At 51.5% G+C, this 11,413-nt stretch overlaps 1 protein-coding gene across 1 annotated transcript; it reads left to right on the plus strand.

Moving 5' to 3' along the window:
- The first annotated feature begins 5,660 nt into the window (after nt 1-5,660).
- SOX9 (SRY-box transcription factor 9) lies at nt 5,661-10,911 on the plus strand. Its single transcript, XM_051634843.1, has 3 exons — nt 5,661-6,406; nt 7,409-7,662; nt 8,228-10,911. Exons 1-3 carry the CDS (start codon nt 5,976-5,978, stop codon nt 9,007-9,009), a joined length of 1,467 nt encoding a protein of 488 aa, XP_051490803.1. The 5' UTR covers nt 5,661-5,975; the 3' UTR covers nt 9,010-10,911.
- The last annotated feature ends 502 nt before the right edge of the window (nt 10,912-11,413 follow it).

Genomic DNA, 11,413 nt, shown 5'->3' on the forward strand with positions numbered 1-11,413 from the left:
CCCTGAGTGATTTCAACCAGGTTGATTTATCTTAGCATCTGATGGGAACTGCTCCCAGCTCTGGCTGACATCCCCTGCCTGGGATGGCTGGGCTGGCAAACGAGGCAAATCCCCAGCAGAGCAAGAGACAGGGCTGAGGAGCCCGAAGTGTCCACACCGCCTAAAGGAGCACCTTGGGGCTGACAAAAAAATATATCAATAATAATAATTCTCCTCTTTTTCTCTTAGGAGAAAACCCCAGCATTTCTGTGAGGGTATTTCCATCCCACTTGAACTGAGCCTGATCAATTTTCCATTTACCCAAGTTTGCAGAACCTTGAGCCAAACGCTGCGAGCAAATAAATAAATAAATACCCCCCAAAATGTATCGCTTTCATCTCCAGAAAAGAGCGTTTGTGAAGTGCCAGGTTGTGTGCAGGGCCTTCCAGCCGGGGGAGAAGGAGCAGAGAAGCCCAGTGAGGTGATGTCTATTTACTGTGGTGGAGCCAGGGAGGGTTAAAACTCCTCCGGCGCGGCTCAGCTCAGAGATCCAGATGGGAAAATGGGAGTGAGAATAAATCCACCCCTGGATTTTCCTGCGGGGAAGCAGCTCAGCAAGCAGGAGAGCTGCTGATCAGCACCGGTATTTCTTATTAGCAAAGTTAAAAATCCCAGTTTTTCCCACTCCTTTCCCCAAATTCTTATATTTTTAAGCATTTTCAAAACCATTGTAGGTGGGGAAAAGCTTTTCTCCGATCCAAAATACCACAACGCCTTTGCTGCCCCCTCTCAGACTCAGCCTAATCCTGATCACCCCCGGCAGGATCTGGCTCCCAGCAGCTCCCTGTTCTCAGGATAATTTTTTAAGTGGTAAATCTCAAGGCCATTTTAAAGTGATGCTATTTCAGCAGCCACATCGCGTGTGCAGTTATTGAATAAACAGGCAGACGTGGTCACATTAACACTGCCACCCCGCTCAGCCCTTGGAAATTATCAGGGTAATTTTACTGAGAATATTCTTCCAAATTTTCTGAATTTGTTTCACTTTGTTCTATATAGCAAGTCCAGCAAGATACTATTCTTAGGCATGAATTCAAACACCATCAAAGCAAATTTCTTTCAGGCACTCTCCTTGGAGTCTTCAGGCTCCCTCTTACTTTACGTGCTGAAAAAGGGGAAAAAATGCCCGTCCTCCAGCTTTCTCACCTATTCCCAGATCAGCCTTTGCCAAGCTTAAATCAATGCCTTGTGTCATCTCCAGCTTGAGCCATAGCAGCTTCTGAGGGCACAACAGGCCAGAGAAACAGATTTTTAAAAATTAAGATGATGAGGTAAACACACTATTTCAAGGAAATTCTCAGCTAAATTCACAAAATGAATGACAACTCTGCCCCCAGCACATCACCAGTCAGTGACCACTTGGTCTGATTTTTTCAGCTGTACAATGACCTTCTGATAAGGACATGGCAGAATGTGCCTGAGAAGCACTTTTGCTAAATAGACATAGTGCAGAAGGGGCCAGGAGCACAGCCCCGGGCAAGGCAGGGGCTGCAGACCCTGCCTGGGAGGCCACGGCAGATGTGTCCAACAGCCCTGGCACAAGGTCACCTTCAGAGTGGCTGGAATTGGCTGTGGCACCAAGTGCCACCTCAGAAGGGGCTCGACACCAACCTCATATCCTGGGGACTGTGACCAGTCCCACGGCTCTTGGACAGATCACCCCACAAACCAAAGCTCTAGCTCTAACACTCTGGAGATGGGAAAGAAACACATATTGCTCGAGGCAGTAACACCCAAATTGGAAAGAGGGAGGATTCCTGCCCTGGACAGCCCACCACAACAGAAAAAAAGGTGGTGAAAAATGAACTGAACCACCAACATCTTGTGCACCTTGTGGTAACCAAGGGGACCCCGACCCTTCCTGCCTCGCGGCCCTTGCTCCTGAGAGAGAAAACACCCAGAGTTTGCAAAGTTTGTTGGGATTAGTGTGTGCTTGGTGGGATGCAGCACAACTCCCGTGTTTAATAGAATGGCATTGTTTAGGAGGGAGGGATTTTTATAGGAGAGAGAGATAATTACAGTGCAATTAACTGCTCTGCTACCCCCAGGATGTGCCTGCCCAGAGCTGCCATCCCCAACCACCGGAGCCGACAGTCCCGGATAAATTCCAAGACATGATCATACCTGGCATTCCTATTTTGTGCCATAGATCAATGACTGATACAGTTTTGATATCAAAATAAGGAGACATCTCTGCATCGGCTTCCTGGCGCGAGAACACTTTTCATTTTAGAGAATTCCACTATAACCCAAATCCCGCGGGTTTCCCCCATTTTGCACCGTGGCAAACCCGAGCAGGGAAAGTGTTTCTCGGGATGGGGAGGCAGGACCAGCTTCTCCTTGGGTTTTTCACTGCCCAGGGGAGCCCGAATTGTGTCCGGCGTGAGGTCAGAGGGGACGGGGGTGACATCACAGCCTCCCTGGTGAAGGGAGCGCCCATGGGGGGGAGATCGGAGCTCCTGCGGAGGGGAGGGGAGGCACACAGGCTTAGGAAGGAGCAAACTCCATCAGGCTCAAGGGGGGAGCTGGATCAAACCCCCCGGCTCCCAAAAAACACCATGTACTTCAGCACAAGAGACCTGCTGTGCAGCAACACCGTATTTGTAAGGTTTGAGAGAAAAATCTCCCGAAATAAACCCCACGGGCGCTACTCCCTTTGCTCCTGTCTCCCTCCCTCTCTGCTCAGAGGCTTGGAAAGATTGTTTCCTAAAAAACGGTGATTTGATTTAGCACAGGGCAGAAAAATACGCATCGAACACGGGCTAGAATCCACGCGCTGCCTGCTAAAACCCCTGGTATCTGAGCCTGCCGCTCGCCCGAAAACAATGTTAATTCTTTAAAAAGAAAAGAAAACTTCCATCCTGCCATGAAAGCAGCAACAGCCTGTCACTTCAGAGAAAACTTCCAACTTGCAAAACGACTGTGATTAATCAACTTGTCCATATTGTCTAAATAGTCCGTAGAACAGGAATTAAAAATAATAATTCAGAAATTATAAAATTACACACGATAACATAACTGGAAGGCTCTTTCCCACTTCTGTTTGTTGTTCGAACTTGTCAAACCACTTTCTTTTGTTAAAACAGATTCTTTTGTAATGAAAAGGCAGAGTCCCTTTCAGCAGATGGACTTTCAGAATGAAAAATGTTCTAATTATTACACTTTTCATTAAATCAATTATCCTCCCAAATTGTTTTTGTGTTTATCTCTGCCAATCAGCAGTAAAGCCACGGAACAATCTGTTGTCACCATATTTTTCTCCTCCAGGTACATTTGTTCAGATTTTTGCTACAGCAGCTCCAGCTGAGATAAGAACAATCTACTTGCCCGAGTTTTCTTTGATGTCCCTATAACAACTACATACATTAAAAGAGATTTGTTAAGCTAAATTCCGCTCATGCACCAGCCTAGAGCTGAAACTGCCAAGGGAAAAGATTTCCAAATTATCTCCTTCGACTTTTACTCTAATTTTACCTTTTCTACTACAAATAACAACACAAAATGCAGCATCTCTGCCCTTGGACTACTGAGTATTTAACAAAGTGGAGATAAGCAACACTGTGAAACCCGCCTTTGGCGCTGCAGGCACAAGAAATCCCAGAGGCTCCTGAAGAAAAATCGCCCTCTCCTCTCGGTCCCCCTGTTCTTTCAGACAAAGGCTCTGGAAACAGGACACTTACCTTTCAACTCACCCAAAGAAAACTACTTTCCAAAAAGTTTGCAAGCAAAAGAAACCCCAAAATTCCCAGGGAAGGCTCGTAAAGACAAGCAGGCTCTCCCAGGGAGGTTGCTTTCAAACGCCTTAATTCCGAGCTCCTTCCCCCGCTGCCTTTTTCATTTTTTAATTTATTTTTTTTTTCCTTTTTCATACGCTGTTTCCAATACCTTCAAAACGACCTTATTAACCTAACGGTGACAAGCGGGGTAAGGGATCCACACCAGGGCACGGCTCCCGAGCCGGCCGCTGCCCCCCCAGGACCATCCAAACCAGGACAAAAGGCTGCAAATTAAAGCAGCTTCGATAAAGCACCAACTTTAACGCTCGAGTTGCAACGAAAAATTATGTCGTGCGGATTTTGTAAAGGGAGAGCTGGTGGAAAGGCTCTTCCCAGCCCCTGGAAAGACGCTGGAGGAGCCCGGCGGGCAGGGCAGGGACGCGGGGCAGCAGCTCAGCTCTCCGCGCCCGCGGGAGCCGCCTTCGCACCCATCCGCGCCCAAATTGGGCTCCCACAAACCCCCCCTCGCCTTTCAGACTTAAAAGATGAGATTTGCTTTATTCTCCAGCTCGATAACGACTCCTCTCCTACCGGCATCCCTGATATTTAATTCTTAGGCGCGCGGAAAAGCAGCTCGCCAATAAAAATGCAGATACCGAATGATTCACTGGAAAAGAGAAGTATTTGCGTTTATCTAGAGATAACCCTGGCAAGCTCCAGGGCTTATATATTTGCTTCTTGTTTTGTTTTGATGATAAGAGTTGGTCAAGTCGGAAAAACTTTTTTTCTTCTTCTTTTTTTGTGTTGCGGGGGGGGGGGGAGCAACATCCCTCCCCTCCGGCACAGGCTGCACCGAGGTGCGGAGCAGGGCTCGGTCCGACACCCGTCCCGGAGGGGAGGAATAATGTGGGAAAGAAGGGGGGGGAATGGAAATCAGAGAGAAAAAAAGTAAAATCGGAGAGAAAATAGAAAGAAAAGAAAAAAAAAAGGGTGGGGAGAATGATGGGGAGTTTGGGACGCTGTGAGTGGAGCCCTGCCCGTCGGGACAGTCACTTGTACACGGGCAGAATTCCCACGGGACACGCGTGGGACCGGCACGGCCGCCGCGACGCGCCGGGGACGGGCGCGGGATGGAGCGCACCCACCCGCGGGGAAAAGAAAAAATAATAATAATAATAATAAATAAATAAAACTTGGGTTCGGAGTCTTTTAGGTTCCAAGCTCCCCCCTCGTGTCTGCCCCCACGCTCCGGCCCGGCGGGGGCGGCGCCGCGGAGGGGCGCGGATCCCCCTCCCCGCTCCGCGCTCCCCGCCCCCGCCGCGCCGTTCCTGGGCCTTTGTCGCCCCCTCTGGACAGCCCCGCGCAGCGCGCGCCGCTCCGCGCTTCTCTCCGCGGAGCTCCGGGCACCGCCACTCTCCTCCAGCGCCGCTCCGCGCCCGCGGGGAGGTGCGGGTTAGGGTCGGGGGGGGGGGGAACAGACCCTCCCGCTCTGCAGCAAACCCGCGCGTGTCCCCCCAGCTCCGCAGCAGCGCTCGTTCCGCGCCTCCCGGGAAACCAACAAAAAAATAAACAAACCCCACCGAGCGGTGCCAAACGGGCGCGGGGTGGGGGGGGAAGATCCCTTTCCGCACCCGCGCAAAGGACTCGCAGCCCCCCCCCCCCCCCCCCCCCCCGTTACCCCCTCCCTGCGCGGCGCTGAGCGGCCCTGCGCGCCCTCAAGCCCCGCCCCCCGGCGGCGTCTCAGCCAATGGGAGCCCCGCCAGCCCCCGGGGGCCGCCCGCCCATTGGCCGAGCGCCGCGGAGCCGAAAGCGCCGCGCAGGGTATTTATTGGCGGGCGCGGCGCGGGCCGCAGAGCCGCGCTGGAGACCGGCGGGGCGCGACCGGCCCCGCGCTGCCCACCCGGCCCGCCCCGGGTTCTGCATTGCCCCCGGCCGTTCCTTTCCCTCCCGCAACTTGAGAAAGTTTCTCTCCCCACCACCACTTTTTTTTTAAAAAAAAAAAAAACTTTTTTTTTTTTTTTTGCTTAGAGGGAAAAAACAATAATAAACTTTTGCAAACTTTTTTTTTTTCCAGCTTTTTTTCCTCCTTTCCTTCACGCTGGTGGAGACTTCGTCTCTCCTCGTTTTACTTTTTTAACCCTTCCCTACCCCCTTAACCATCTGACTTTTTTATTATCGTTATTTTTTCATCCCCTGTTCCCCCCTCTGCCACTTTCTCGCATGAATCTCCTAGACCCCTTCATGAAAATGACAGAAGAACAGGATAAATGTATCTCCGACGCCCCCAGCCCCACCATGTCGGACGATTCCGCTGGGTCTCCCTGTCCCTCTGGATCCGGCTCGGACACGGAGAACACCAGACCCCAAGAAAACACCTTCCCCAAGGGTGACCCGGACCTGAAGAAGGAGAGCGACGAGGACAAGTTCCCGGTGTGCATCCGAGAGGCGGTGAGCCAAGTGCTCAAGGGCTACGACTGGACCCTGGTCCCCATGCCAGTCCGGGTGAACGGCTCCAGCAAAAACAAACCCCACGTGAAGAGACCCATGAACGCCTTCATGGTGTGGGCACAGGCGGCCCGGAGGAAGCTGGCGGACCAGTACCCGCATCTGCACAACGCCGAGCTCAGCAAAACCCTGGGCAAGCTCTGGAGGTGAGTGGGGAAGCGGGACGGGTCAGTACTGGGGGGGAGGCTGAAGCCTGTAAAGTCTCCTCGAGCCTGTTCCAGCACTCAGGGAAGGAGGGAGAGGATGGTTTCGAGCCTGCAACACCCGCTGAAAACTTCGGCAAACTTTTTTTTGCGTAGCAGTAGCAAGAATAGTAGGGGAAAGTAAGAAAGTAGTTCCCTGTGGCCGCCTCCTCGTCTTTCAAGTGGTTTCTCGCCCTTGAGCAATGCCCCGGGTGGAAGCTGAGCAGAGGGGGTGACCGTGCGGGGGCTGGCAGAGCCCCCACCCCGCGGCCGGAGCAGCGGGGCCTGCCCTGGCGTTTGTTTGTTTGTGCTCATGTCCAGAGGAAATGATGTTTTTTTCTGGATTGCATCAGCTTGGCCCAGGAGAAGAAGCGATGCGGGCCGAGGGGAGGGGGCGGCGGGAGCCGGGCGATGCTGTGCCAAGCCCCGGGTGGGTGGGTGGGTGCGATGAGTGGTGCATGGCTGGGTGCCCTCCGACTGCCAAAAAAAGGCAGGGAGGGGAGAAAAACAGAAGGAAAGTGAGTCACCTGGCTGCCTCTTGCTCTGTGACTGCAGAAGGGGGGTGGAGGGGGGAATCCTAAATTTGTGGCTGCTCCTGCGGCAGGAGGAAAAGACAGCGAGCAAACCTGGCCCCGGCAGGCAGCGACAGGGCTGTCACCTAAAGCAGCCCGGGAATGGGACGTGCACCCTTGCAGGGGTGGCTCTGCGGGACAAGGGGCAGACCCTGCTGCCGCCTCTTGTTAGATCACCAAAGCAAGCTGTGGGGGCAAGAGGGGGGTGACAACCAGAGTGTGCCTCAGACAGGGCATTGAAGGTTCAACACCGGGGCAGGGGGGTGTCTTTGCGTTGCCAGTTGAGACGATCCCGGAGAGAGGTTTGGGCTGGTGCTAACGACATAGTGGGGAGGGGGCTGCTAATGCCCCCCATGAGCTGCAGCCCCTCACCCCCCACGTCCCCCTCTTCCAGGCTGCTAAACGAGAGCGAGAAGCGTCCGTTCGTGGAGGAGGCCGAGCGGCTGCGGGTGCAACACAAGAAGGACCATCCTGACTACAAGTACCAGCCACGGCGGAGAAAGTCAGTGAAGAACGGGCAGTCGGAGCAGGAGGAGGGCTCTGAGCAGACCCACATCTCCCCCAACGCCATCTTCAAGGCGCTGCAGGCAGATTCCCCACAGTCATCCTCCAGCATCAGCGAGGTGCACTCCCCTGGGGAGCACTCGGGTAGGTACTCACGAGGTGTTCTGGCGGGTTTAAGTCATGGCTGCCTAAGAAAAGCTGTATCCCAAGCCAGGGTGAAATCGAGATTGGATAAGATGGGGAAGGGGAAAGGAGAGAGATCCAGAAACTCAAGGAGAAGTGAACGGCTGGACGGGGACAGGGGCAGAGCTGCCCACGAGCTTTGCCCACAGCACGGGCACACAAACACTTGCCCTCGTGCGTCCCTGCAGCCACTTCCAGCCCCCTCTCCCCATGAGAACCGTGAACCCGTACTTTTTAAAACGATAAACCAAAAGACGGCTCTGTTCTCGCGGCTGAAGGCTGAGTAATTTTACCCAGCATGAGAGATGGGTGCTGATAGGGCTCAGGTCGCTGTTCCTCACACCTGGAGATGTTTGTTTCCCTACACAACCGCTTTCAGACACAACGCGCTGTTCCCGGGCCGCCCGGCGGGTTAACAATTAACGGCGATTAACGGCGTTGTCACATCCAGCAGCACCTCCCGCCCCGGGTGCAGGGGTTGCCTGGTGATACCCTTCACTCCCATGCCCTTTCTTTCCTTCCACAGGACAATCGCAGGGTCCCCCCACGCCCCCCACCACCCCCAAGACGGACACACAGCCGGGCAAGCAGGACCTGAAGCGGGAGGGCCGCCCCCTCCAAGAAGGCGGCCGCCAGCCGCCCCACATCGACTTCCGAGACGTGGACATCGGCGAGCTGAGCAGCGACGTCATCTCCAACATCGAGACCTTCGACGTCAACGAGTTCGACCAGTACCTCCCCCCAAACGGGCACCCGGGGGTCCCGGCCACCCACGGGCAGCCCGGCCAGGTCACCTACACCGGTAGCTACGGCATCAGCAGCACGACGGGCTCTCAGAGCGGGGCCGGGCACGTCTGGCTGTCGAAGCAGCAGCCGCAGCCGCCGCCGCAGCCCCCGGCCCAGGCGCAGCACGGGGGGCTGCCGGCGCTGAGCGGGGAGCAGGGCCCGGCGCAGCAGAGGACGCACATCAAGACGGAGCAGCTGAGCCCCAGCCACTACAGCGAGCAGCAGCAGCACTCCCCGCAGCAGCTCAACTACAGCTCCTTCAACCTCCAGCACTACGGCTCCTCCTACCCCACCATCACCCGCTCCCAGTACGACTACACCGACCACCAGAACTCCAGCTCCTACTACAGCCACGCGGCCGGGCAGAGCAGCAGCCTCTACTCCACCTTCACCTACATGAACCCCACGCAGCGCCCCATGTACACCCCCATTGCAGACACTTCTGGGGTCCCCTCCATCCCCCAGACCCACAGCCCGCAGCACTGGGAACAGCCCGTCTACACACAGCTCACCAGGCCCTAAAAGCCGTTTAAAAAAAAAAAAAGTAAAAATAAACAACCAACAAGAAAGGTTTAAAAAAAACAAACAAAACAAAATTATCACAAAAAGCAGGGAAGCAGCAAGAAGATGGGAGAACTTCCTCAGACTTATTCCTTCTTTGAAATTAAAAGAATAATGAATAAAAGATGCTAAAGTTAAAGCTGGCAGGGAGGAGAGAGTGCCTCAGCCTTCTGCACTACAGCATCCACCCACCCACCCACCCTTCCATCCTCCAGGAAGGGGCCCGGCAGCTCCCAGAGCTGGAAAAACTCGGTACAGACTTTCCAAGGACTGGACTTTAACTCTGCTTCCCCGGGCAGATGAGATTTCTAACCCAACCACCTCAGCTGTCTTGTTCTCTGGACTTTTGTAATGAATTATTATTTTTTTTTAGCAGTAATTAAACAAAAAAAAGAAAATAAAAAAAATTGGGGGAGGGGGGAAAGAGAGAACTCAGAGTCCTCTGTGAGGAATATTCTCTATTTTAAATATTTTTTAGTATGTACTGTGTATGATTCGTTGCCGATTGGAGGGGATTTATACATATTTTTTAGAGATTTTTTTAAAATGCTCTTATTTTTCCAGCAGCTAAAAAAAAAAAATAATGACACTTAGTGGAGCAGTCCTAGGTTTTCTTGCAGTCAAAGGTATTTTTGTATAGATAAAGTGTCTTTTTCTCTAAAAATAAAGAAGCAAACTGCTTTGAACTGGGAACACAGCTCTGCAGCCTGGGAGACATGAGCTGAGACTGCGTGGGGACAAGCATGGGAGAGGCTTTATTTTTCTAACTCATAGCAAGACGGGCCAGGAGGAGATTTTTAACTTTATTTTTTAATAACCCTGAGCCTTAAGAAAGAAAAACAAATAGTTTTTTTTTTAAAAAAAAGCAATAATAAAAAAACCCCAGCAAGAAGTGCTGTTGGGAAGCCTTCAGATCAGCCCTGGGATAATCACTTGTCCCCAGCTCTGCCTGTCCCTGGGGGCTGGGGGGGCTGAGCTTGATCCCCTCCAATCAACCCCCCCATCCAGGGGCTCCTCTCTGCTTGTGGGACATCACAGATACTATACATTATTTATTTTGTGAGAAGAGCAGTTTTTAATCACAATTGTCTTTTTTTTTTATTTTAATCTCCCTCCTATTTTAAGTCCTTTCAAAAGCAATTGCATTTGTCAGAGCATTATTTGGAAGGTAACCGTGCCTGTTAAATTATGGTCTAAACTGTAACCAGTCCTTTATTTATCTCTTTAATTCTTTTTTATTATTATTATTCTTTTTTGTTTTGTTTTTTTTAAATCTGTGTCCTGGGTTTGTACAAACTTGTGCTCTTCCTTTTTTTTTTCTTAAGGATAAACTGGAAAAAGAAAAAAAATTGTACAAACTTCAAGATTGCAAATGTAGCAAATCACTGAATCATTTGCCTTGTTTTCTGCCTCAGCTCTCTGGGACACACAAGCTCGTGCAAGGACCAGACCCAAGGCCCCAGCCGTGCCATTTTAGCCTTCCACCCCCCCAAAACTGGCTTGAGGTGGGGACACTGACTTTGGTGAAGCTGTGGCTAAACAGTTAAGGATTGCTTTTTAAAAAAGACAGCAAACTTTTTTTTTTTATTTAAAAAAAAATTGATATATTTGTTAACACTTTTTTTAGGGATTCAGTAGAAGAAAAAAATCTTAAAGCACTCTTATAATATGGCATCTTCCTATTTCTGTATAAAAGCAGATCTTTTTAAAGTATTTCTGTAACTTAAAAGACCTGTCATTTAAATCATATTTTGTCTTTAGGTAAGTTTTTTGTTTTGTTTGCAAGATCCTTCTCTTTGTGAAACTTACCTTTTTTTTGTATATTATTGTTTGCAATAAATATACATTGTATTAAAAGTTAAACACCCTGCTGGTGTCTGATTTCTGAACAGCTTTCTAGCAAAGCTGGGGCTACCCTGAAGCCCCAGGATGGTGTTGGCTTCACTTCGAGGGGATGTTCCTCACTTTTATCAGCACAGGCCCTGAGCACAGCCATCAAAGGGCCACTGGAGCCAGGGAAGCCTTGGCAGGATGCTTGGGAAGCAGTGGGGCTTCAGAGACAAACAAACCAGACTTGTCCAGACTGGCAATTCAGGAGGTGAACTCCAAAGGTGACAACTGATCTCCAGCTGTCCCCAAGCCACGCTGGCTCTGCTGTCACTGGTGGGTTCTCTGCTCTGACCTGCCCGGGTTTGGGAGGATGCTGAGCATGAGCAGGGGGGAGAGGAGCTGCTAAGGGGATTTGGGCTTCCAGGCCATCTCCCAACGCCACCTAAATTCTCAGAAGAAAAGCTGAAATTCCCCGAACATAGAACATGTATCATCCTCAAAGATCAACGTCACTGCTAGTCCCTAAGCTCTGCTC

The sequence above is a fragment of the Apus apus genome, chromosome 17 (genome assembly GCF_020740795.1).
Source record: "Apus apus isolate bApuApu2 chromosome 17, bApuApu2.pri.cur, whole genome shotgun sequence".
NCBI classification, from domain to species: Eukaryota; Metazoa; Chordata; class Aves; order Apodiformes; family Apodidae; genus Apus; species Apus apus.